The sequence below is a fragment of the Mustela erminea genome, chromosome 1 (genome assembly GCF_009829155.1).
Source record: "Mustela erminea isolate mMusErm1 chromosome 1, mMusErm1.Pri, whole genome shotgun sequence".
Lineage (NCBI taxonomy): Eukaryota > Metazoa > Chordata > Mammalia > Carnivora > Mustelidae > Mustela > Mustela erminea.
The window spans coordinates 152,275,823-152,301,560 of NC_045614.1; the positions used below are offsets into that span (position 1 = coordinate 152,275,823).

Genomic DNA, 25,738 nt, shown 5'->3' on the forward strand with positions numbered 1-25,738 from the left:
CCCCAAATAAGTACTTGATGAGAACCATTTTCTGTCAAATCAGCTGAGACTGTCCATCATTAGCACTCACTACAGTAATGACTGAAGATTGCCTGCAGCCGTTAATAAAGTCTTCCACCACAGGGTATGGTGAGAAAGTGACCACGGTGCTAAGGAAAATCAAATGAAATCACTAACCTGCTTTCAGCCTATTGAGCTTAAAGTCTAATTTAAATTTATTTTAGAGCAGTAATTCCATTGCATTTGAATTCAACTCAAGTAGACTAGAAGTAGATGTTCTGTTTCTCCAAAATAAAGGGATAGTTCAAAAATCTTGGGATCATTTCGTTGGCTGTGAAGAAATGATGATGCAGTGGTTTTAGTTTAAAAATGGCAACACAGTAGACAGTAATGTTATAATTCTTCTCTTTAAAACTGCCAGTGTTAGGGGGCCCCTGGGTGGCTCAGTGGGTTAAACCCTCTGCCTTTGGCTCAGGTCATGATCCCAGGGTCCTGGGATCGAGCCCGAGTTGGGCTCTCTGCTCTGCAGGGAGCCTGACTTCCCCTCTCTCTCTGCTTGCCTACTTGTGATTTCTGTCTGTCAAATAAATAAAATCTTAAAACAAACAAACAAACCTGGCATTGTTAGAAAAAAAAATGCAATCTAAAACTATGCCATGTCTCTAAAGTCATTTTATCAAAGAAATGATAAAGACCAATCCAATGCTTTTACTACTTAATTCTCTCTATGTAACTTGCCAGATAATGACAAAATTTCTTCCTTGCCTTTTTTTTTTTTAAAGATTTTATTTATTTGTTTGAGAGAGAGAGACAATGAGAGAGAGCATGAGCGAGGAGACGGTCAGAGGGAGAAGCAGACTCCCCATGGAGCTGGGAGCCTGATGCGGGACTCGATCCCGGGACTCCTGGATCATGACCTGAGCCGAAGGCAGTCGTCCAACCAACTGAGCCACCCAGGCGTCCCTCTTCCTTGCCTTTTTAAAAATTCACATTCAATTAATTAACATATATTACTGGTTTCAAGCGTACGGGTTTGTGATTTATCAGTCTTATATAAGTCTCTCCCCCATTTGTTTATTTATTTATTTATTTGACAGAGAGAGGGAGAGAGATCACAAGTAGGCAGAGAGAGGGAGAAGCAGGCTCCCTGCTGAGCAGAGAACCCAATGCGGGGCTCCATCCCAGGACCCTGAAAGAACATGACCTCAGCTGAAGGCAGAGGCTCAACCCACCGAGCCACCCAGGTGACCCTGAGCTTTATTGGAAATGCCGCCTTCCTCATCTTCTCTCTATCAGCAATGAGAACGGCTATCGTTAATTCTGGTCATGCATATTAATGAAAGCAGGAGGGCAGGATTAGCCCATGTTAAATAAATAACTCATTCCATAGGTGATTCTCTCATTTTCAAAGGATAACATGGTCATAAGGGACCATTCATACTCTCCTGATGTCAATCACAATTAAGCAATCTTTGACGGTCCAGCAAGCGAGTCAGAATCTTGTAAGGATGTTGATTGAGTTTTCCAATTGCTGTCTGGAAAAATATCTGCAGGTTGGGTTGCGGGGGAGAATAGAGAATAGGAGAGGGTCCCTCAGATAATATTGCTTATAGCAGCCCACCCCTAATCCGTGTTTTCTCTTTCCACAGCTCCTGTTACCCATGGTCAGGAAGCAGATGATCTTCCTTCTGCGGAATCATCAGAAGGTCAGTAGTACCATAGCGCCATGGTGTCATTCCCCTCCCTTCATCTCTCATGCAGGTTTTGTCATTGTTCATCATCACAAGAAGAAGAGCGAGTATGGTGCAGTAAGATATTTTGAGAGAGAGACCACATTCACCAATTTTTATTATAGTATACTGTCATAAGTATTCTAGATTACTATTTATTATTGTTAATCTCTTACTGTGCCCATTTATAAGTTAAACTCTCATAAGTATGCTTGTATAGGAAAAAAAAAAAACCCACAGTATATGTACAGTTTGGTCCTATCTGCAGTTTCAGGCATCCACTGGGGATCTTGGAACACGTTCCCCATGCATAAGGGGAGACTACTGTGCTTAGGTCAAAGACAACCAATGACATCAGAAAAGTTCTTGAACTCTGTGCAAATCATGGAGTAAATGGACATAAGGGTAGGTGGCTTATGACAGTGCTCCTGGTCATCACATAGCTCAGGCCAGTTATTTGATGAAAAAAGTAGAGCAAGCTATGAGCAATATAGCATTTAGGGGTGAGTAGATATGGACAAGTGGAAGGGAACACAAACCACACTCTGTACCTGTCTTTCTGGCTCTCAGTGCTTCAAGTATGTCAGCAGCAGCCATCTCTCCCAGGACATTGTTTCTGAGGTCAATTTCCCTTAAGTGAGCAGAGTATGTGATCAGGCTGGCCAAAGAAAATGACAAATCAGAATGGCATCTTGCCGAGCACAGTCACTCAAAGAAACTCAGTCCACTTACTTTGGAGTCTGATCTCTTTTCTTAGGTCCTCAACACTTTGCTTGAGGCCCCCTTTCAACGATGATACACTGACCCAGTTTGAAACTGAATGCAGGCTTCTCCAATTTAATCTCTCTAGTTTGGACACCTCTCCTAAGTCAATTGGTGGGATAAAGACTTTAAGTTGCCTCACAGCTTCCATTCATTTATTTATCCAGAAGATATGGTGTGGTATTGCACAGGGCTTCCCAGTCTTTGTGGATTTTGCACACCAGTAAAATGTCAAAAAGCTTGGGGTGACTGGCCTGACAACTTTTAGTACATCAAACAAATAACAGTTCTCACCTAGCAACACTTAAAAGAACAAATATTTTTACACAAAATTAGAAAGGGCATAGTCTCAGAATAAAGGATAGCTTTTAAAACTAAGTAAGCTTAGCTTTATGAAAAATGAGCCCTCCATCTATCGTTTTTTCCTAATCTCTCTGAGATTATTGAAAATTCCTTCATGCTCTAGCACCAGCCCACCAACTGGTCTTAGAGAATTTCTGGCATCACGAGGAGACATGGAATCAGGGTGAAGTCCTGGGCTCCTGGTCAGCTTCTACCTCCTGTCAACCTTGTAATCATGGGCAGGCCATGTGCCCTCTTGGGTCCCATCTTCCTCATCTGTAACATTGGGCCCCAAACTGGCTCTTTTACATATTTCATAAGGTTGTGGTAAAAACAGAATGAAACAATTCCTATGAAAGTATCTTGCAAAGTGCAGTACCAGTGATGTTATTATATTGAGTGCACACTTACCTAATGCATATGATCTACCATTGCAGAGATTAAAGGAATTTAACACATTGCCTCTGCTCTAAAAGAAATTATCCTATGGCTTTCAGTAAAACGATTTTGAGTTTACCATGTGCTGGGAATGTGAAATTTCAGTTAAAATCAGTAGTAAATACAAGGTTATTCTTCCTGTACACACTGTCTATTGATTCAGCAGCTAGCATTCAAGGGTGGGGCTCAATGGTTCTGCCAGACTCTCCCTCTCAAAGGTCTTGTGCCCAAGGAAATAGCCTATCTAATCAGAACTTGCCTAGCTTCGGCTTCCTGAACTGTCTGCCTGTGTCCTATTCCCTCAGATAAGATGGGTGAAAGCAGGAATGCTTCAGGAGGAAGCAGGGGTTCTAGAAGGAGAAGGGAGAGTGCTGAAGAACAACTGCACAGCTCAACAATTCTACATCTGATTTCGGAGGCCATGGATTTAATCACTAGACCACACAGCCTCGCATGAGCTAAGGTTTGATGGAGCATTCACTGTGCATTAGATGTGATCAGGGTCACCTACAAGTGTAAGCACTTGTGCCCAGTACCAAGGCGGCCTCCAAAGGTGTGAGTGGGACTGAAATCTGCCAAGCTCTGTTTGCCAAGTTCTGTGACCTGAAGACTAGAAAGGGTTACCTCCTCTGACTCAATGGCCAGAGGTGGTGCCTCTTTTAATTTGTCTAGCTGGAGGGGCTCTTTTTCCCATTTGTGTAAAGGTGCTAGCTGGAGCCCTCTGCACTGTATATAGCATGTTACACACCTGATCTAATTTAACCTTATAACACTCTTTTGATTATTATCCCCATTTTTGCAAATGAGGAAACTGAGTTATAGAGAAGTTACTGTAAAAATATATATAGGTTAAAAATACAAGGACAGAAACAGATATACCATGCTGATGTTAATCCAAAGAAAGTTCAAGTAGCTATATTAATATTCATCAAAGTATATTTCAGAGAAGGGAATATTACCAGAGATAAGACGAAAATATTACTGGCGATTTCATAATGAGAGTAAGGGTCAATTCTTCAAGTGATTTAATCTTAAATGATTTGCACCTAACAACAGATCTTAAAAATATATGAAGCAGGGGTGCCTGGGTGGGTTAGCCTGTTAAGCATCTGCCTTCAGCTCAGGTCACAGTCCCGGGGTCCTGGGATCAAGCCCTGTGTTAGCCCCGCTGCTCAGCAGGGACTCTGCTTCTGCTTCTCCCTCTCCCTCTGTGTCCACTTGCTCTCTCTCTCAAATAAATTAATAAAATCTTAAAAAAAAAATATATATATATGTATATATACACACACACACAGCAAGGGGCACCCAGGTAGCTCAGTCGGTTGAGCATCTGATCTTGATTTTGGTTCAGGTCATGATCTAGGGGTCCTGGGATCGAACCCCACATTGGGTTCCACACTCAGGGAGTCTGCTTGAGATTCTCTCTATCCCTCTTCCCCTCCCCCTACTCTCTTTCTGTCTAAAAAATAAATTAAATAAATCTTTTAAAAAATACATGAAGCAAAATTGATTAAACTGCAAGGAGATACAAAGTCACAATTATCCCTTTTTTTATAATTGATAGAGCAAGTAAACAGAAAATTTGTAAAGATATAGAAAACCATAACAATGCTGCCAACCAACTGGACCTAACTGACATTTCTTAACATTCTATCCAAATATAGCAGAATATACATTCTTCAAGTGCACGTGGAACATTTACGAAGATAGATAATAATCTGGTCCATAAAACAAGTATATTCTCTAATCACAGCATAATTTCATTAGAAAGCAACCAGAGAAAAATATGTGAAAACTTTACAAATATGTGGAAACTAAATAGCACTCTTCTAAATAACCCATAGGTCAAAGAAATCAAAGGGGAGATTAGAAAATAGTTTGAATTGAATAACAATAAAAATACAACATATCATGGGACATCTAGGTGGCTCAGTAGATTAAGCAGCTGTCTTCAGGTCATGATCCCAGGGTCCTGGGATGGAGTCCTGAATCCAGCTCCTTGCACAGCAGAGAGCCTGCTTCTCCCTCTGCCTGCTGCTCCCCCTGCTTGTACTCTCTCTCTCTGACAAATAAATAAGTAAAATCTTTAAAAAACATAGGACATATCAAAATTTGCAGGATGCAATGAAAAAGTGCTTAGTGTTACTATAACCATTTACATTAGTAAAACAAAAAGTTAGGGGCACCTGGGTGGCTCAGTGGGTTAAACCGCTGCCTTCGGCTCAGGTCATGATCTCAGGGTCCTAGGATCGAGCCCCGTATCAGGCTCTCTGCTCAGCAGGGAGCCTGTTTCCTCCTCTCTCTCTGCCTGCCTCTCTGACTGCCTCTCTGCCTGCTTATCATCTCTCTCTGTCAAATAAATAAATAAAATCTTTTTTTAAAAAAAGAGAAAAACGAAAAGTTAAAATCAATAACTTAAGCTTCTACCTTAATAAACTAGAAAGAGAAGAGCATATTAAACCCAAGGTAAACAGAATAAAGGAAACAATAAAAATAAGGGTATAAATCAATGAAATAGAAAAAATTAAAACACTACAGAACACCAAAAGCAAGTTCTTTGAGAGGATCAATAAAATTGATAAAATTCTAATCATTTTGATTGGGGAAAAAGAGAGAAAACAAATTATTAATATTAAGCACAAAAGAGGAGACATCACTACAGATCCTCCAGATAGGAAAAGGATGAGAAAGAAATATTATGAACAACTCTAAGACAAGAAATTTGAAAACTTAGCCAAAATGAACAAATTGCTTGAAAGATATAAACAACCAAAGCTTAATACCCCCCTCCCAAAATAACCAGAATAGACTTCTATCTATTAAAGAAAGTGAATCTGTAGTTAAAAATCTTCCCATAAAGAAAACTCCAGATCCAGGTGTCTTCACTGGTAAATTCTACCAAATATTTAAAGGTAAAATAATCCCAATTCTACACAAGTTTTTTCATAAAATAGGAAAGGAGGAACACTTCCTAACTCATTCTATCAGGCCAAAATCACCTTGATCCCAATACCAAAGGAAAACATTACAAGAAAAGTAGGGACAAATATCCCTGATGAAAACCCTTAACAAAATGTTAGCAGTATACTAAAAGGATAATATAGCAGCAACATATTAAATCTAGCAATATATTAAAAGGGTAACAAAATGAAGTTTATTAATAGAACTATTATAAAATAGCAGCCAAGCTATCCAAGTTGGAAATTCCCAACTTTCCGAAACAAATATATTAGAAAAAGAATCTTTTTCTTCTAAAATAATAAATATTTTATTATTTATTATTTGTTATTTATTATTTATTGATTTATTATTTATTATTTATTTATTTATTATTCATTTATCGATCAAGCTCTCAACTCTTGAATCTGAGCTATATTCTGTTGCCCTTGATTGCCCTGAGGTGCTCTCAGTACTGCTGTCTAAGATGGAAAACCTGGAGCCCTCTACCGAGTAAGCTTTCTTACAGAGCTGCAAATGCTTACTTGTTTGGCCCACTGGGTGTGGGATTCAGGAGAGCTGGACAAAGAGATGTCCAAGGTTGCAGCATAAAATATGGCAAGGAAACATTTTGTTTTCCAGCAGCTTTTGAGAAAAGCTCTGTCTTTCTGCCTAAGTAGCTTGAGACAACTTTGTGATCAGGAACTAAACAGTGTTGACTCTTGAGTGGACTGCCTTTCTTCCTTAGGTCACATAGCTGACTTCACGGAAGAAATATCTGGAGGTCATAATTCCTGCCTTTCCTCAGTTGCCAGCTTCATTAATTGGAGCTTCTAGTGAGGACTTTGGAGTCCCTCTGTGGTTCATGTACAATTGTATGCATGCCATTTTTATGATCTCAGGCCTTCCCTTAAGATCATGTACCAAGATCACAGTGGGTTACTGCTTCCCTCTCGAAGTTAAAAATATCACTTGTTATTAAACTGCAGTTAAGTCATTTTCCCTATGATTCAACCCAAGCACCCAGTTTCAGAAGGCGAACAAATAAAACCTCTTTTCTACTCACCATGTTAAAATTTGAGTGAATTCCAACAAGCCATTTCCTCCTTCTTTTCCTCTTCTGTCTATGCCGTTATCTGCCAGATACAACTTCACTAACCAAGGACCAGCTTCAGTCAAATCTTTAATTTTTTTCTTGATTCCTATAAGAAAATAATAGTTTTTATTATTTTTAGACAATAGCTCCCCCATTTACCACCACTTAAGTTAGTTTTATTTTTTAAGATTGTACTTCTTTGACTTGTGTGAGTAGATGCATTTGGCAATAAAGTGAAGGAGATACATACAATCTAAGGAGTCCTTTAAAAAAAATACTTTAGGGTGCCTGGGTGGCTCAGTGGGTTGAGCCGCTGCCTTCGGCTCGGGTCATGATCTCAGGGTTCTGGGATCTAGTCCCGCATTGGGCTTTCTGCTTAGCAGGGAGTCTGCTTCCCTCTCTCTCTGTCTGCCAAATAAATAAATAAAATCTTTAAAAAAATTAAAAAATTTAAAAATACTCTATTCTTTATAATAGCAAGCCCCAAATTGCTTTGTATCAAAGGAAATCTCACTTAAGATTTAGATTGTTGCCTTTTTGGCTAAAGAAGAAAACAAATGTCTTTAGAAATTTCCCAATAGAAGATAAATGAGCTGTCCACCAAACCTGGGGAAGTGATAGTCCTTATCCAGGGACTCAGCTCTTTAAAAGAGTCTGCGAAGTTGCCACATTTTTTGAGCTCTGGAAGGGCAAATTTGAAAGACAAAGAACCAGCTTGCCTTTGTAGACTTCCCTACCGAGGTCAGTAGTCCTAGAGTCTGACTCACCCCCATTGGTCTACTCAGCTTTCATAAAGTTCAGTGTCAGTGCTGTAGCATGGCATACGTACACATTTCATTTACACCAGCTCAAGTTTAGGAGTTTGGCAAAGAAAAAGACAGGAAGGGGATGGAGAAGGAGAAACAACCATGGACATAATGGCCAGCGCATCCATTCAGTAGGTGTGAGAGATATGAATCTGGTCTCAAAGCCAGATGGCTTCTCAAAGGCCTCCAAGTATTCAAAGTTATATGATTTGTATGCAATATAACCCCCTAAACCCTAGCTGACAACTTCATCTGGGGCGTAACTGACAAACAATGATCTGTTCCAAAGCTGCCAAGAAATTTCACGGAACTTAGAAACCATATCCCTAAATATTTGTGTGGGCAGTTTAAGGGATTGTGAAGAATCACTGAGCTATATGCTAATTTTGCCTAAATAGGCTGACTTGAGAACCTAATCCCAAGGGGTGGACAGAACTTTTTTGTACTTGAATTCATTCAGCATTCAACATGTCTGTCTGAGCTCTGTTCTATGCCAGGCACTGTCCTAGGTGCTGGGAACCCAACAGGGAACAGAAGAAACAAAACTGTCCTTCTGAAGCTGACATGAAGTGAAAGCTAACGAGCGTGTAGGAAGAGCAAGAAGAGAGAGAAGTCAATGGTAACTAATGATGTAAGTTTTCAAGTCATGGAAGAGAGCTCACTTTTTAGGGAAAGGTGATAAATCTAGACTTTGGGCTATTCTAGTTTGCCAGTTTTTTCTTTCTTTCTTTCTTTTTTTTAAGTATGCTTTAAAAAGAGATTCAACTGGTGTCTTTGGTTACAAATCTAATCTGCTGGATGGTTGAATAAAATAGATAGGGCTTATTCCCCCCCCCCTTTTTTTTTAAAAGATTATTTATTTATTTGAGAGAAAGAGAGAGAGAGAGAGAACACAAGCAAGGGAAGCAGAAGAGGGAAAAGGGGGCTTCCTGCTGAGCAGGGAGCCCGATGTGGGGCTCAGGTCCCAGAACTCTGGGATCATGACCTGAGCCGAAGGCAGACACTTAACTGACTGAGCCAGCCAGGTGCCCCATGGGCTTATTTTCCTTCAAAACATATTAGGAGGGATGAAAACTAGCCCCTCATTTAGTTTCACTAGGAATAAACCTAACTTGTCCAAATGTATTTGTCCTTACATCCAGGCATGGGAATGATGGCAAATGACAGCTGTTATGAATAATTTGACAGTGCTAATAGATTAGGACAGTATCTGGCACATTATGGGTATTTAATGACTATTGAACAAATGAATGAATCCGTGAGTAATTGAGTACAGAATTTTGAGGAAACTTTTATCTCACTGTTCATTATTTTTCCATATACAGTGTACCTAACAATGCCTTGAGACCATTCATGAACACAAATAGAATGTCTTTTCTATCTGTAAAATCTCTTTACAATATAAATGCCTTTGAAAACTTACTGCTCAGAATGATTATTGATGTGGATACTGATTGTGCATGGCACTCGTTTCCTTCCCCCCCCCCCCTTCTGCCAGAAAGCAAAGGTGATGGAACATGAGGCCAGCGGGGCCAAGGCCAAAGGCCAAATTCCTGGGCAGTGGCCAAGGTGTGCAAGGAGGACACGGTTTTTGCCAGTCTATCCCTGCCACTCCACCAATTTAGCCCACACGGCACAAACACGTGCCATGGAGACAAAGGGAGCTTGCAGGTCTGTGATTGACCTGGTGTCACTTGCATCCCCACAGGGAGAAACCACCCAAATCTCCCCCCAGCTGGTGGTAAGTAAGGTCACAATCTCATCTCTGCCCATGAAAAATAACCAGCTTGGAAAGTGCAAGTCCAAACCATCCCACAGAATTCAGCGAGTCACAGTGCTCTGCTGGGTGCTAGGAAGACTGATACTGCTTAGTACAGGGACTTCCTGCTTTGGACCGTAAGCCAAAATTCAAACAGAACCAAATTATTTTCTCTGAATGGAAAACAAATTTCTCAGAGTAAGGGTGAGTCCATGCTCGGGCCCTGGTAATACTTGACCCACCCCCAGCTCTATACACCAACCTATTTCTACCTAATCTTCACATTTCTTCAAAACAAAAACAAGCTCACTGACAATGCCTACTTTTTGTTTTTCTTTTAAGAGAGGGGGAAGAGAGACAGGGGGAGGGGCAGAGAGAAGCTTTAGTGGTCTCCACACCCAGAGCAGAGCCCCACCCGGGGTCCAGCCTGGTGATCTATCTTACAACCCTGAGATCAGGACCTGGGCCCAAATCAAGAGGCCTACGCTTAACTGACTGAGCCACTCAGGCACCCAGACAGTGACTACTTTCACTTACCCGCCTCTGTCTCCAAAAACTTAGTGGTGGCCTAGCAACACCAGTTGTGCCTGAGAGGCAAGATGGTGTAGAGAAAGCAGAATCTCTGGGTGTAAAACCTCTCTCTAAAAAAATGCTGTTTGGCTCCCCAGAAAGTCACTGAACTTCTCCGAACCCAAATTTCCACAGTGCTGTAATAGAGATCATGAGACTCCTTTCCTAGATGCACTACGAAGACCCACCAGGAAGCGCAGTGAAATAATGGTTGTGGAGGAACTTAGTACACAATAAATATCATTGTCTCTCTTCAGCTTCATGTCTGGATAATATAAGTCACTGAAACACTGGAATGAGAGCATGCTGGAGAAGAACCTGCTTGTGTAAGCTATCTTCCCTTCCGCGACTGCCTCCCAAGGATTGGATACACGTTTCTGACAACTGTACACCTCCCGCAGAAGCCACTCCACAAATCCATGTGGACTCGCCCAACCTTGTGTTTCTTCCATTTTCTCTCTGGTTCATTGCCAAGATCCGCCAACGGTTCCTAACTTCAGGATCTTTCTTGCTACCCTCACTGAACTGGCTATTTGGACCTGTCAAATTTCCCCCCTTAAATACAGCTGGACCTGGACTATCTTTCTATCACTGCCCTCTGCTTTCTGCCTTTTCTCTTGTCTGAGCTACTGTAGTAGCCTCCACACTGGTCTCCCATCATCCAGATGTCCCTCTTGCTAAGATACATTCTGCAATGCTGTCCAAGGTTCTTTTCAAAAATCCCCATTCTCATCATGTCACTGTCTTGCTTCAGAGGAATCGTGGCTCCCACTTTGTGCACAGGCAAAAGCCTAACTCAACAACATTTATGGGTTTGGGTCATGTGGGTCCCCTGGCCTTTTCAGGTACACCTCTGCCTCTCTCCCAGCGACCACTCTGCAGTGAAAGTCAAACTCCCCCCACACTGAACACTCTGGGCACTTGCAGTCCCCGAGCCTTTGCTCATGTGGTTCCCTTTGCCTAGAATGCCCTCCCTTTCTCAGCTGAGGAACCTCTTCTCAGACCTTCCAGAGAGAGTTCTATTTCCTGTGTGGGCCAGCACTCAAAGTTCAAGTGTAAAATTTTGTGGAACCAGAGGTTCCCCTGGGGAGGTTCCTCCTCTTTTCCCTCATTTTCTGGCCTGTCCTGGGACCACAGAACAGGTGGAAATCACACATTCTGTTGGACATCAGCTTATTTTGCTTAAGGACTACTCAAATGTTCACCTGCGGTAGGACCCTCTTAATAAGGCCAATTTTCAAAAAATCTTTATCAGGGCGCTTGGGTGGCTCAGTCGGTTAAGCGTCTGCCTTCGGCTCAGGTCAGGATTCCAGGGTCCTAGGATTAAGTCCTCCAGCTCTCTGCCCAGTGGGGAGTCTGCTTCTCCCTCTCCTTCTGCCCCTCCCCACTGCTCACGCTTGCACACATGCACTCTCTCTCAAATAAATACTCAAAAATAAAAACACTTGTTCAAAATAGCTTCTTTCCATCAACAAGGAACATGTGTGATTTCCTGTGTAATTACCAGACATTTATAAACCAGAACAGAAACTCTGTTAGCTTGATTGCAGGACTTAAGGAAGCAAAGTGTAATTAGCATTGGATGATTCACACCTTGGACCTTGGAACCTGTCCACAAAGGTTTCCACCATTTGGCTATCACTCCAGGACAAAATCCCTAAGTAAAATACTCTTAGGATTATAATCGGTAACTTCCTGACTTGGAACTAATAAAGTTTTGAAGATTACATCTTGTCTTTTGAACTGGACCCTTGCATTCCTTAATGCCATAGTATTCCTATGGACCATGGCTATGTTATAAACAATTAATGCCTTATTTGGGGAAGTGAATTTGGCACTTGGGAGGCACTGGTACTGTAGCAAAGGTCTGATTTATCCCAGGCTTGTGGACTGACCATTTTATGGCTGTGTCTTGTGCCCAGGGTATGTCTAAGTCACATACTGGCCCTCCCAGTCCTAAATCCTTGAGAATTAAGACGATTCTAGGAAGTATGGCATGGCGTTTGGGGTAGGAAACAGAGTAGGCCCAGGTGACAGGACATGCCTGAGTCCTTGCTGAGTTCTTTGGGAACTTTTGGGACCTAGAGGTGACATGGCTGGACTGTCTGAAAGGGGCTCAAGGAAGCTATCTTCTCTGCAGATGACTATTCCTGATGACCTCTCAGTGACCTCCAGTGGTAAGCCATCTTCTGGCTCTTCATGGACCTCACAGGCTTGTGAACGGGCATAGGCCCGGCCAGACATCACTCCCTTGATTGTTAATCACTCGCCAGGGCCAGGGTCAGTTCCCACAGACTGCTGGTACAGAACTGTGGGGGCTCAGACATGGGTCAGACTGGATCTGGATGAGACAAAGAAACTGGAGGCAGAAAGGGGCCTGGGCCCCCTCTGTTCTGTGGTCTCCCTGGCAGAGAAGAGGCATTTGGGAGCCTCACTCTGCCCTCTGATTTTCTTCACTGAGCAAAATCAAACATGAGTAGGTAATCTGATTTTCTTTCAGTTCTAAAGCAGTGGTTCTCGAAGTGTGGACTCTGGACTAATAGCATCAACATCCCTAGGAAACTTGATAGAAATGCAAGCTTTCCAGCCCCACCTCCGCCGACAGATCCAGCAGTCTGCGGTGCAGGGCCTAGCAATCTGCATTGTAATAAGCCTTCTGGGTGTTTCTGCTGCTGCTCGGTCTGAGAACCACCCACCACATGCATCTTCATGTTCAGTGCTGTTTGGAGGCAGGACAGGCTGGGACAAACAGATGTCTAAATTCCGCAGGCGTACAGATGGAATATTTCTCCTCTTCTATGCATTTACACTGGCTGCTAAATGTAAAATTGTCAGGTTCTTGTAATTATACATTTGAGGAGGAATAATAAAGGGGGTCAGGCTTCTGAATGGGGGTTTTGAATCATACAGTATAATGAGGTGAACTTTCCAAACATCAGGCCAAAGCCTCCTGTCCACAAAGGGACAAGCATAAAAATAGTTTGGCTGTTTCCAATTGGGACCAAATGGAAACCATCTGGACTCCACCCTCAAGAGATTGATATGAATCAGCTCAATCTGACTCTTTATTTTGAAACAAGTAGAACTCTTCTACCAAAGACCAAACTCGCCCCACAACCAAACACCTTATGACGGTGAAAGTAATTATTTAGTATGGGAAGCTGGGTTTTTTTTTTTTTTCGTTTGTTTTACCTGCTTTATGAATTCTAGAAAGCACAAAAATGGTCTGCTCTGACAATAAGCTGTAAGATAAATGTATATTAGATACAGGCTTTTCCTATTGACTCCAGGCACAGGATGCTGGGGAGACAGAAGACTTCAACGGATCCCACTGTCTATCGGATTAAGTGCCAACTCTTGCCTGACTTGCAAACTCTTCCTCAATGTGACCCACCCTTTTTGTCAGGCTTACCCTCCCACATCCTCTGGTTCCAGCTAAACTTTGTAGGCTTATGGGCTTGCATTGTTAAACCATCTCTCCCCTCTTAAATCCTTCCACCTATAAGTCCTTTCTTTCCACACATCCATTTAAAGCTCATTCCAGTTCCATTCCCAGTTCCATCCCGGGGGGGTAAGAATGCCTTTCTCAGAATCTAGGGTCCATGTTTGGCCGTTGGCAGATGCTACCTTGTGCGGCTATTTATTTTCCTAGGTGAGCTTCCTGTTTATAAACTACACTCTGGGCCCCCTTGTTATGAGTTCAGTTGTGTTCCCTCCCAAAATTCCTGTGTTGAAGTCCTGCCTCTCAGGCCCTCTGAATGTGACCTTATTTGGAAATAAGGTCATTGTACATGTGATTAGTTAAGATGAGGTCATACTGGATAAGACTGGGCCCCTGATCCAGTATGACTGATGTCCTTATAAAAAGGGCAAAATTGGACACAGACACATACAGGGAGAACGCCTGGGGAACATGAAAGCAAAGGTCAGGGTGATGAATCTGTAAGCCAGGAAATACCAGATTGCCAGCAAACCACCAGAAGCTAGGAGAGAGGCAAGGAACAGACTGTCCCTCCGAACCTCCAGAAGGAACCAGCCCTGCCAACATCTTGATCTTGACTTCCAGGGTCCAGGACTATGACACAATGTATTTCTGTTGTTTAAGGCCAAAAGAGGCAAGTCTGATGTTTTTGTGCCAGGTTTTAACGGCTGAAAGGTATTATTGTGACCTGGCCCTCAACATGGCTCTTATTTAAAAGCTGAAGGATGAACAGTTGTATTGTTCTCTTTTTGACTTTTCCCTCAAACTACCTACCTTCCATGGGGGTTTAACTCCTCCAGGGCCTACACAGGGGCGTGGGGGTTTGGAGGTTTGGGGTAGGGGGGGCACACAGGTGGGGTCATTCAAGACGACATTCAGACTCTGTCATCGCCTACTGAAGTTACGCATGCATTCTGTGTTTTTATATGTATGAGAAGCATTAGCTTCTTAAACATAAAGACTCTAGGGGCACCTGGGTGGCTCCAGTGGGTTAAAGCCTCTGCCTTCAGCTCAGGTCATGATCCCAGGGTCCTGGCATCGAGCCCCACATCCGGCTCTCTGCTCAGCGGGGAGCCTGCTTCCCTTCCCCTCTCTCTCTGCCTGCCTCTCTGCCTACTTGTGATCTCTGTCTGTCAAATAAATAAATAAAAATTTTAAAAACAAAACATAAAGACTTTAAAGTATTAACCAATTTCTTTAGCCTTCTTTGCCATTCATTAATTTAAAACTTTTTTTAAATCAGGGAGACTCAATAGATAGAAGTGTCCAGAGCTTTTCTCTAGACTTGAGAAGCCTTGAAGCTCCCAGACAGATTTGGACCTTTTGGGCTTCTTGCAATGGCAAGTTAACCACACAGAGGGACACACACATTCAGCATTTGTCTTAGTTAACCACTTGCTGTTAGGTCTAGATGCAGAGTCAGAATTAGTGACCCAGCAGTCTTCTGCCCTCAGGTGTCATCTGGCCCATTATAAGGACTGTCCCCGGGACAGCCACCTGCCTTGGAGACACTGACCATCCTTAACCCCAGAGGAATCCCTGCCGACTCCTCTAAAAAAAATTTTGGTTGACAATATCCCCAAACCGTAACTGTCTAAAACAAATGATAACCTAAACTGGTTCTTCTTTTCCTTTTTTTCTCTTTTGATAGATTTTCCGAAATCTATTAGCACTATCCAGTGGAAAGACTGTATTTATGCCAGACAACAGCGTCAGGTCTGATAAATTGTCTCCCTTTACATTTTCAGTTGGCTTTTTAGCTCACAGGAATCTGTATTTCTCTAATTCAGAGAGATTTCAGAGAGATAAGGTTAATTGAAGGGCAGGAAAAAGACCGCACCACACGAAAACAGATTAAAATTGAGGAAGAAAATGGCAAAGGGTAAAGAGCTACATTACAAGGGCCTCTTAACCTTCCACACACGAATTGTAGGGAAAAAAATAAAATGGACTAAAACAAAACAACACCAATTTAGGTTAGCCTAAACCCTCTAAACAGAGTTTGCTGAAGACCATGCTCGTGACACAACTAACGATCATCTAGCGCGCTCTCTTTATAACCTCAGCACGGGACCGCTGGAGTGAGATTTAGGGAGCTGTGAGTGCGAGTTCCTCAGTTTGCCACTAGGATGCTGAGAACGGGGACAGCTTCCCTACCACTTTGCTGTGAACCTTTAAGACTTGGAGAGCTCCTCGGGGCACGCAGCTGGCTCAGTCAGAGGAGCATGCAACTCTGGATCTCAGGGTCGTGAGTTCGAGTCTCATATTGGGGGTAGAGAGTAGGTACATAAATTAAAAAAAAATATACACACACACACACACACACACACACACACACACTTGGATAGCTTCTTGTTTCATTTAATCTTGCTCAGACATTTTGGAGTTGGTGATTTCTTAAAACTGCCTCTGACAGACTCTGTTTCTGATTCTGAGCAGTGAGGGTAGGAGAGAAGTCTCCAAACGGAATTTAGTAAGTCCGGCTGTCTCTTTAATGCAGAGACATTCCCAAATCAGCCCACACCCCAGAATTGATTTTGGCTTGCTGAATGTGCTGAAGACAAATCCCTCTGGTGGATATGCCTAAGGTGCTCTGTGTTTGGTTTATAGGAAACCATGACACTGGGTCTTCTTTCTCTCCACAGGAGTTTTTCTGTTTGGGGTAGTTACTGAAGTAGCAGGAACTAACAGCCCATGACAGGTGGAAGGGATTTACAGATGAAGGAAGACGAAGCGATAGTTGAATCCACAACCACATACCTTTTTTCCTCCTCTCCTTCCCTGAAGTAGTTTTCTGTGTTAGAGTTCCAGGTGACTCTGTAATCTGGTTCAAAGCCGAACTGCCCTTCTGTTTGGCTGTGTGGAAAAGAAAAAGATGGGGAGGGGGGAGGCCTGTTCAAAGTTGTATGAATGGGTTTTTACGCACTTCACTATTGATTATTTCCTTCAGTTTATGTACACTTGGGACAGATGTTTCTCGTAAGAGGATTATCCCACCGACCGATTGTCAAATCCCCTTCACTTCGGTTCAGTCCTGTCTTTTTCATCTTGCTCTCTCTTCAAAGACTTAAGGAGGAGAACATTCAACTAAGTAAACCCCAAGTATCGTCCTAAAGGCCTCATGTAAATGCTCTTCATTCCACAGCTGCCCTCTATTAAAAGTGGCTCCAGATCTCTCAGATTTGTAAGAATGTACCAGACACATTTTTGGCATATTTTTTTAAAACATCTGAGTATGTTATTCTAGAGTCATTCTAGACCTTTCCTTTTCTTTCCTTTCTCATGTGCCCCACATCCCAAGCATCAGGAAATGGGACAGATGTGGAACTTGACTTTCTCTGCCACTTGGGTAAACCCCTCTCACCTCCCACCATCACCTGCCACTGGATGACAAGAGCCCCCGAATGGGCCTCCCTGCCTACCACCCCCACCCAGTCTGTTTGCTACACAGATCGAGGGGTCCTTCTCAAACCTAAATAAGTCCTAACTCCTGCTCCTTCATTGCTAACAAGCCCTAGAGCCCTTATCCCTATTAGTGCCCAGTAGGGTTACTGCTGCTTGTGGATAGGCCTTGGGTCCTTCGTGCAGGCTGCTGCCTCTGCCTCGTGTGCTCTCCTCTGTTACAGCTCTGAGTGCTGAGAAATCTTGTTCATACAGATGGGGATAGAATAGGGTTGTCAAACTTAGCCCGCCTTGTCCCCCACACATACAGGATATCAAGTTGAATTTAAATGTCAAGTAAACAAAGAATAATTAGTTAAGTATATCCCAAACACTGCATGAAACGTACTTATAATAATCATCTAAAATTCAGATTTAACTGGGTAATCCTAGAAGGCGTTTTATCACAGCGGTATTATTACATTCTTTGAAATCCTGTGTGATAAGCGAAAAAATCACATTGTGGTGGGGCACCTGGGTGGCTCAGTGGGTTAAGCTTCTGCCTTTAGCTCAGGTCATGATCTCAGTGTCCTGGGATCAAGCCCTGCATCAGGCTCTCTGCTCAGGGGGAAGCCTGCTTCCCCCTCTCTCTCTGCCTGCCTCCCTGCCTACTTGTGATCTCTGTCTGTCAAATGGATAAATAAAATCTTTAAAAAAAAATTTTTTTTAAATCACACAGTGGTGGATCAAAATAAAAATAATTTAGAAGGATCTGTCATTTGATAACTCAATTAAACCCTCTTTCAATTTTCTTAAAACCAAAAATCAGAAGCCCCATGATAGCTAAAAACCGGCAAGTCACTGAGTTATCAGAGTCATTCCTTTTCTTTAACACTTCCACTAATATTTTGAATTGTCTCCATTTTTTGTACCCCAGGGAAGACAATGTCTGCTCTGATACTGCATGTGAAAAGAAGAGTCCCTTTCTTTTGCAAAGTAGAATGATTGTGACCCAGGATATTAACCAGGAGTACTGGGTCCTTATGAAAGTTCAGAATCTGGACATTTCTTTAAAACAATCCACACCTCCTCAAATACATCCCCCCGCCCCCCGGCCTCGGTTTTCACATACTCTGTGTCTTAGTGCATTTGGGCTGCTAGAACAGAATACCATAGGCCAAGTGGCTTCTGAACAACAAACACTCATTCCAGCTAAGTTCGAGATTCAGACACCAGAGGATCTGGAGTGCGGTGAGAGCCTCTTCCTGATTCACGAATGGCCATCTTCCAGTCATAAGCTCACATGGCAGAAAGGGTGAGGGAGCTCTCTGGGCTCTCTTTTATGAAAGCACTAATCCTGTTCAGAAGGGCTCTGCCTTCATCACCGAATGACTTTCAAAGGCCCCGCCTCCTAAACCATCATCTTGGGGATTAGAACTTCAACATATGAATTGGGGGCAGGACACAATATTCAGTATCTAGTACCCCTGCTTCATGACAAGGGCTGCAAAGGACAGGGGCCAGGCTCGGTCCAGGGGTCAGGCAGGTTGAGCACAGATTGGTGTGGATGGCGGGTCAAGTTCCTCAGCTCAAGAGTCACATTTTGGGGGTGGCAGGGCTGTTCAAGACTCACCCGTGACCAGAAGAGGGCTGGAAATATTCCATTATTATTATTATTATTTTGCCTCCTGTGCTTCTTTTTTTCATTTATGACTCTCCCCCTGGCTAAGAAGTGAAATCAAGATGGGAAAACGACATGTGCCTGAGCAGAGGTCTATCCATCCAGCTCCGAAATACGAAGTACTTTTACTCTGGGCAGGTATGGACGTTACTGGTATGGACTGTTTGTAATCCCCAAATATTCCGATGTTGGGTCCCCAGTGTGGCCGTAGTTAGAGATGGGGCCCCTAAGAAAGTCATGAAGGTTAAACTTGGTCGTAAGAGTAGGAGGACCCTGATCAGATAGGGTCAGTGTTCTAACTGGAGAGTCGCTAGAAAGCTCTGGCTCGCTCGCCCTCTGCTGACACACCTGGGAAAGGCCTCGTGAAGACACGGCACGAGAGCGCCCTCTGCAGGCCAGGGGGAGAGCTCTCACCAGGAACAGACCCCCCGCAGGCACTCTACTCTGGCGCTTGGGGCTCCCAAAACTGCGGAAAAATGAATCTGTTTAAGCCGCCCAGCCCGTGTTATTTTGTTACGGCAGCCAGCGCAGACTAATACAGTTACCCAGAAGGATGCAGAAGAGCTAAAATGTACCAGCTGACCTCCCTAAAAATCAAGGTTCGAGCGAATGAATAATGAGAGAACTTCACAGAAGTTCTGCGAGCGGACCACTGACCACAGGGCCCAGCCCATCTGGGGCAGCTTCCACCCTGTTCCGGGCTGTGGTGAAGGATGACAGGGCAGGCGCTCCCGGAGGTCAGCTCTGCCTCGCGCTTGCTTGGCTCTCTGGGAAAACAAATCCAGAACCCTTCAAATCAAGCCCTTATGCTCCTCTGGGCAGAACCCCCCGAGATAGAACAACCAGACTAGGAGACCTCCACGTTTCCTCCCCACGCTCTGTCCCTTCTTTGCCTTTCCGATCCCACACCTCACACCTGGGCCTGCCTGCCCCATACCAATCCCTTGAGACAGTGCTTTTATATTGCCAATTCTTTTTCTTTTCTTTTCATTTCTTTTTTTTTTTTTAAGATTTATTTATTTGAGAGAGAGATTATGCGTGTGTGCGCACACATTCAATTATTTTTCTTAAAAGACAGATTTACTTGGTTATTTCAGTACTGAAATTACAAAATAGAACCTCATAAATAGGACCCTGGAGCCAGTCTTGTAAAATTAGAAGAGGGAAAGTCATTATTTGGATAGCAAACATTGTTTTCCAGCTTCCCTTTGTATATTTATTGGGTTTACTGAAATGTCAAATTCAACAAATAACCTATAGAATTCTGATACCAGGAAAGTTCCTAAAGGGAGGATAACTATTGTATTTATGAATCTCTCATAGTTATAAGTTCTTTGTACTCACTTCCACAACGTAGCCTTGACTTCAGCTCTTTTTTTTTTTTTAAGGTTTTGATTTCTTTTTTTTTTTTAAGATTTTATTTATTTGTCAGAGAGAGAGAGTGAGAGAGAGAGAGAGCACAGGCAGACAGAATGGCAGGCAGAGGCAGAGGGAGAAGCAGGCTCCCTGCCGAGCAAGGAGTCCGATGTGGGACTCAATCCCAGGACGCTGGGATCATGACCTGAGCGGAAGGCAGCTGCTTAACCAACTGAGCCACCCAGGCGCCCCTCAGCTCTTTTTTTAAATAGTGCAAGTCAGTGAATCCTTTTTAAAATTGAGATAAAATTAACAGGTAACATTCTATTATTTTCAGGTATATGACATAATGACTTGATATTTGTATATATAGTGAAATGTTCACCACGGTAAGTTAACGCCTATTACAACACATGGTCACAAATTTTGTTTCTTGTGATAAGACCTTTTAAGATCTACTCTCTTGGCAACTTGTTCTTTTTGAGATTTTATTTTTTAAGTAATCCCTCCACCCAACATAGTGCTTGAAATTTACAACCCCTGAGATCAAGAGTCGCACACTCCACCGACTGAGCCAGCCAGGCGCCCTCAAGCAACTTCCAAATATACAATACAGTATATTTAACAGTGGTCCCCATGCTGCACATTAGCCTCGAGCTCTTTATTTTCATTTTTTTCCAGCAAGTAGAGCGACTGTGTTCGCCAGCATGCCTCAAGTTTACTCTCCCGGAAAAAGGTTGTTATGATAATAATGATGACAGTAACGATGATAATTAATGTCCCTCAAGTACTTACTACATGCCAGGCTTCATGCTAACTGCATCACATTATACCACTTCCTCCTCACTGAACACTCTGAGGTAGTTATGTTTATTTTATAGCTGAAGAAGCTAAAGTTTGATCAGTTTGATAATTTGCCCAAACTAATGCACAGCTGGGGTAGGATTTGAACCCAGACCTGATTCTAAGTCTATGCTGTTAGCCACTTGCTATAGTTTCTGTTAACAATGATTCAAAGTAGTCAGCTTTCAAATGGGTCATGAACATGTGTATTAGGGATCTATTAAAAGAAATGATCAGGCTTCTATAAGGGAGTAAGCACCTGTTGTTCTTGTCTGTCCTGTATCTGTCCTCCTCATTGGCCTGCTTCTTGGACGGACCACCACTCCGCTCCCTAGCAAATCACAGGGTTCTGGTTTGGCTGCCCACCAGCATGCTCCCCCGCCCCCCCAACGTGGCTATGTGATCAGTCCTGGCTAATTACACCTTAGCACATCCTGTGCTGTAAGGACGGGTCTGAGATATGTATGTGACCCAGGGAGGGCCAGCAAGAGCCTCCCTGGGGGATCTGACTCACAGTCAGTGGGAGACAGAGGCTCACACTTTCTGGCTGATAATAAGTCATGATGTTAGAGCCCTGGGACAGCTGGCAGACGTGTCAACTGCTCTTTCCTGCCTGGAGAAAAGCTGACCACACTGGAATGGAAGGCCCACACTTGGGAGGGATGCTGAATCAAAAGCAGCAAATTTGGGGTCTCCTGATGACATCGTATGAGCCCCCTCAGTTCAGCTATCTCTAAAGACAGCTGTGGACATCTCAGTTATGTGAGCCAGTAAGCCCCTGTTCACCTTGAATTCTGCCTGGGTGGTTCTTACTCTCCGAACTGAAGAGTTGTGATTAACATGCCGTACTAGTTCCCCGCTGCAGCTAGAACAAATGACTGTAAACTTAATGGCTTAAAACAGTACAAGTCTATGACCTTACAGATCTGGAGGTCCCAAGTCCAACATGGGTCTCACAGTCAAGGCCTTGTTGGACTGTGTGTCTTTTAGTGGCTCTGGGGAAGAATTCCTTGCCCTGCCCTTTCCAGCTCCTCGAGGCCACCTACATTCCTTGGCTGGCTGCTGGCCCCTTCCTCCCATCACTCCAACCTTTCCTTCCACAGTCACATCTCTTGCAAAAGTCTCTTTGCAAAGATGCTGTGATGACACTGAACCTACCCAGAGAATCCAGGATAAACCCCTGTCTCAAGGCCCTTAATGTTATCATATGTGCACAGTCCCTTTTGCCACGTGAGGTAACGTAATCACCAGTTCTGAGGATTAGGACAAAGACATTGCTGGGGGCCCATTATTCTGCTCTCATTCAGACTCAGGAAAAAGAATTTCCACTGACCACTAGGAAGGTCACTTTTTTTTTTTAAGATTTTATTTATTTATTTGACAGAGATTACAAGTAGAGAGGCAGGCAGAGAGAGAGAACAAAGGAAGCAGGCTCCCTGCTAAGCAGAGAGCCCAATGCAGGGCTCCATCCCAGGACCCTGGGATCATGACCTGAGCCGAAGGCAGAGGCTTTAACCCACTGAGCCACCCAGGTGCCCCTAGGAAGGTCACTTTTAATTGCAAAGCAGTTTCCTTCTTTTAGGTAGGCCCAAAGAGTGGAGGGTCCAGGTCCCCAGCACTCACCCTGCAGCTGATGAGGGGGACTCCCAGGGTCTGGTGGGGCCGTGGCTGGCTGCTCTCTCCCCTGCATCTCTGCATACTCCGCGATGGGTCTGAGGAGAGCCAGAGCTCCGGAACATTGTAAGAAATTGCCGTCGAGGTGCAGCTCACTGGAGAGGGGTGAAATACACTGGTCATTTGATGGTATTTTAATCTCTGCAAATGTGGCTTTGAGGTCTTCACTTCATAGAATACTAGACCTGGTTATAAAATAGTAAATAATCATAATAGATAGTAGACCACATTATAAAAAAACAGACGTAGGGACCATGTCATAGCGCCCAAAACATGCCTATAGCATAATACCTTTGATTCTCAAGTATAACTAAAGGATCTTTCTCTTATCATCAAGAAAAAGAAAACAAAAATAACTAGAGGGTAGAAAAAGAAGCCTACAAACATAGTGAGAAGAAGCTGGGGGGAATGGGTGGGTTAGTGGATTTTGTAACCAAGCTGGTTAGGTAACTGAAGACAGAAGCGGGGAGGTGAGCAGGGCGTGCGTCTCACCTGATGGCGGTCTGGCATATGATGGTACCCAGCCGGGGTCCGCTCTGTGGCCCCAGACCACAGTAGCGCAGACTGAGGGCTTGAAGCCTCTGGTTGTTCTCCAGGCCTGAGAAAAGACTCTCAACTTCTTCCTTTCCAAATCTAAAAAGAAATGATGGCAACAAATAAGTGACTTTTATAAAACTTATGTCACTTGTTGGATAATTCATTTTAAGGGACTCCCTATGGCAGAACAGATTTTACGGGATCTTTACTTTGGGTTTCCACGGCAGGGGCTAAGGGGGTGAGCTGGGTGACTGGGGGCGGAGGTAGCCTGCATGTTGAGGAAGGGGAACCCAGAATCTGTTTCCCAGGGGAAGGGAGCAGGGCACAGTTCAAAGTACCCATTCAAGGGAGCAGATAGAGAGCGAGATCTGGATCTGGAAGACAGGAGAGATTGCCTAGCTGGCAGGGATGAAGGGGTCTGGGAAGACCCCAGCAGCAGGAGGCTGTGTAAGGAGAGAGCAGGGTCTGGGAAAATTCAATCTCTTGGCCCTCCTTTCTGGCCCTGTCCTGCCCCTCACCTTCTCACCTAGTCCTTCGACTTTGCAAAGAGCAGTCACAGGCATTGCGCCCACGCAGCCTCTGGGTACAGGCATTAGGTCAGGAAACTGAGCAACAATGAGGTAGAGGGACATCTTCCGCGTATTTGGAATGTCAGTGTCTGAACTTTCTTTCTTTTCTTCTTTTTTTTTAAGATTTTATTTATTTATTTTTCATAGAGAGAGAAGCAAGAGCAAGCACAGGCAGACAGAGGCAGAGGGAGAAGCAGGCTCCCTGCCAAGCAAAGAGCCCGATGTGGGACTCGATCCCAGGACACTGGGATCATGACCTGAGCCGAAGGCAGCCGCTTAACCAACTGAGCCACCCAGGCGTCCCAGTGTCTGAACTTTCAAATGAGGTGCATCGTATTAACAGAAATGACTTCTTCAATTTACTAGTTCATGTTACTACCTGTAACAACACGTAGTTACAGAAGGCAGCTACTGTGGTGGGTGTGGGGAGGCAGCTGCATATGAGAAAGAAGGGAATCCTGCCTGGTGGGCTGCAGGACCTCCCAGAGAAAACCGGAGGGAAGTCCCCAGAGGCCAAGAACCTACAGTTTTATCAGTGCTGAGGTCTCAGTGGTGATTCCCAACCACCCAATCCTGACACTCATGGTGTCTCGGGAATAGCCAGATTTCAACTGACAATGAAAATAAGCTGTTTTGGGGCGTGGGGTGGCTCAGTGGGTTGGGCCTCTGCCTTCAGCTCAGGTCATGATCTCAGGGTCCTGAGATGGAGCCCCGCATGGGCTCTGGGCTCAGCATGAAGTCTGCTGGAGACTCTCTCCCTCTCCTTCCACCCTTTCCCCGCTCCCTGCCCCTCCCAGGTGAATAAAATAAACTTTTTCCTAACATTGGGGATTCCTTTTTTCTCCCTTCTGTCTTCCTGCCAGTGTAGGTCTCTGGGTCCAGCACAGGAGCTGGAGTCCAGAAGGGTCTCAGCAGGTGGACTGGTTCTGCCCAGTGCAGTGTGGGAAGCTGGAAGACTCCCAGGCTGATCCTCAGTCACTACTGGGTGTCCTGAGGACACTGGCCTTCTGCTGTCCTGTGTCAGGAAACCCTGACTGAGGCTCCCCCAAGCGGCTCAGAAACATGGAGAAACTCCTCAGCTTTTGTGGATAGACTTGTCACCACCGGGGCCCTAATCCCTAATCCCACATCACATAAGCTGGTTGAAATTATTTATGGATGGCACACTATAAGACCCCCCGGCAGCCTAGTATCACGGATCAGAAGTGGGCTCGGATTGAGGGGGCTGGATTCAGATCCAGGCTCCATCCCTAATAGCAGAGTGGCCTTGAACAAGCCAGTTAATCCCCCTGAGTCTTTCCTCATACAGAGTCAAGGGATAGAAATGGTACATACCTGTCATTATATATCCTACATTCATACGTAATGGTACATATCTCTCTGCTATTGGGAGAGTCAATGACATAAACTGTGCACTGTGCTTGGCACCCAGTTAGCACCCGATAACAGTTAGCTGGTATTATTATTATTATTATTACCCCCTGACCCTCCCCTCACAAGGCTGGGCTCTTTTCTTCCCTAACCCCACACCTTCCCTCCCACCTCCACTCCTGGTGAATAATGGCCTGTCCTGAATGGGGTCATGGTTCCCCTTATCCAAACCACCACTAAAATCTATATGGACATTTTTTGTGACACCAAGGCTTTATTTATTTTTTTTTTTAAGATTTTATTTTATTTATTTGACAGAGATCACAAGTAGGCAGAGAGGCAGGCGGGGGGCACGGGGAAGCAGGCTCCCAGCTAAGCAGAGAGCCCAACGCGGGGCTCGATCCC

The 25,738-nt window shown here is 44.0% G+C and overlaps 1 protein-coding gene and 1 long non-coding RNA gene across 2 annotated transcripts in view; one reads left to right on the forward strand and one right to left on the reverse strand.

The window, feature by feature from the left end:
* LOC116593196 overlaps positions 1-25,738 on the reverse strand; it is a 45,863-nt gene that overhangs the window by 9,495 nt on the left and 10,630 nt on the right. Inside the window, exons 5-9 of the mRNA XM_032347132.1 lie at positions 23,349-23,489; positions 22,806-22,951; positions 16,682-16,777; positions 7,276-7,411; positions 2,282-2,388 (exon numbers count right to left, since the gene is read on the reverse strand). Of these exons, the coding sequence (XP_032203023.1) occupies positions 2,282-2,388; positions 7,276-7,411; positions 16,682-16,777; positions 22,806-22,951; positions 23,349-23,489 (626 nt within the window). The remainder of the gene's footprint in view (positions 1-2,281; positions 2,389-7,275; positions 7,412-16,681; positions 16,778-22,805; positions 22,952-23,348; positions 23,490-25,738) is intronic.
* LOC116593202 lies at positions 1,655-11,104 on the forward strand. The gene is made up of 5 exons (XR_004286816.1): positions 1,655-1,706; positions 3,578-3,735; positions 9,610-9,680; positions 9,820-10,007; positions 10,539-11,104. It is a non-coding gene; the product is annotated as an uncharacterized LOC116593202 (long non-coding RNA).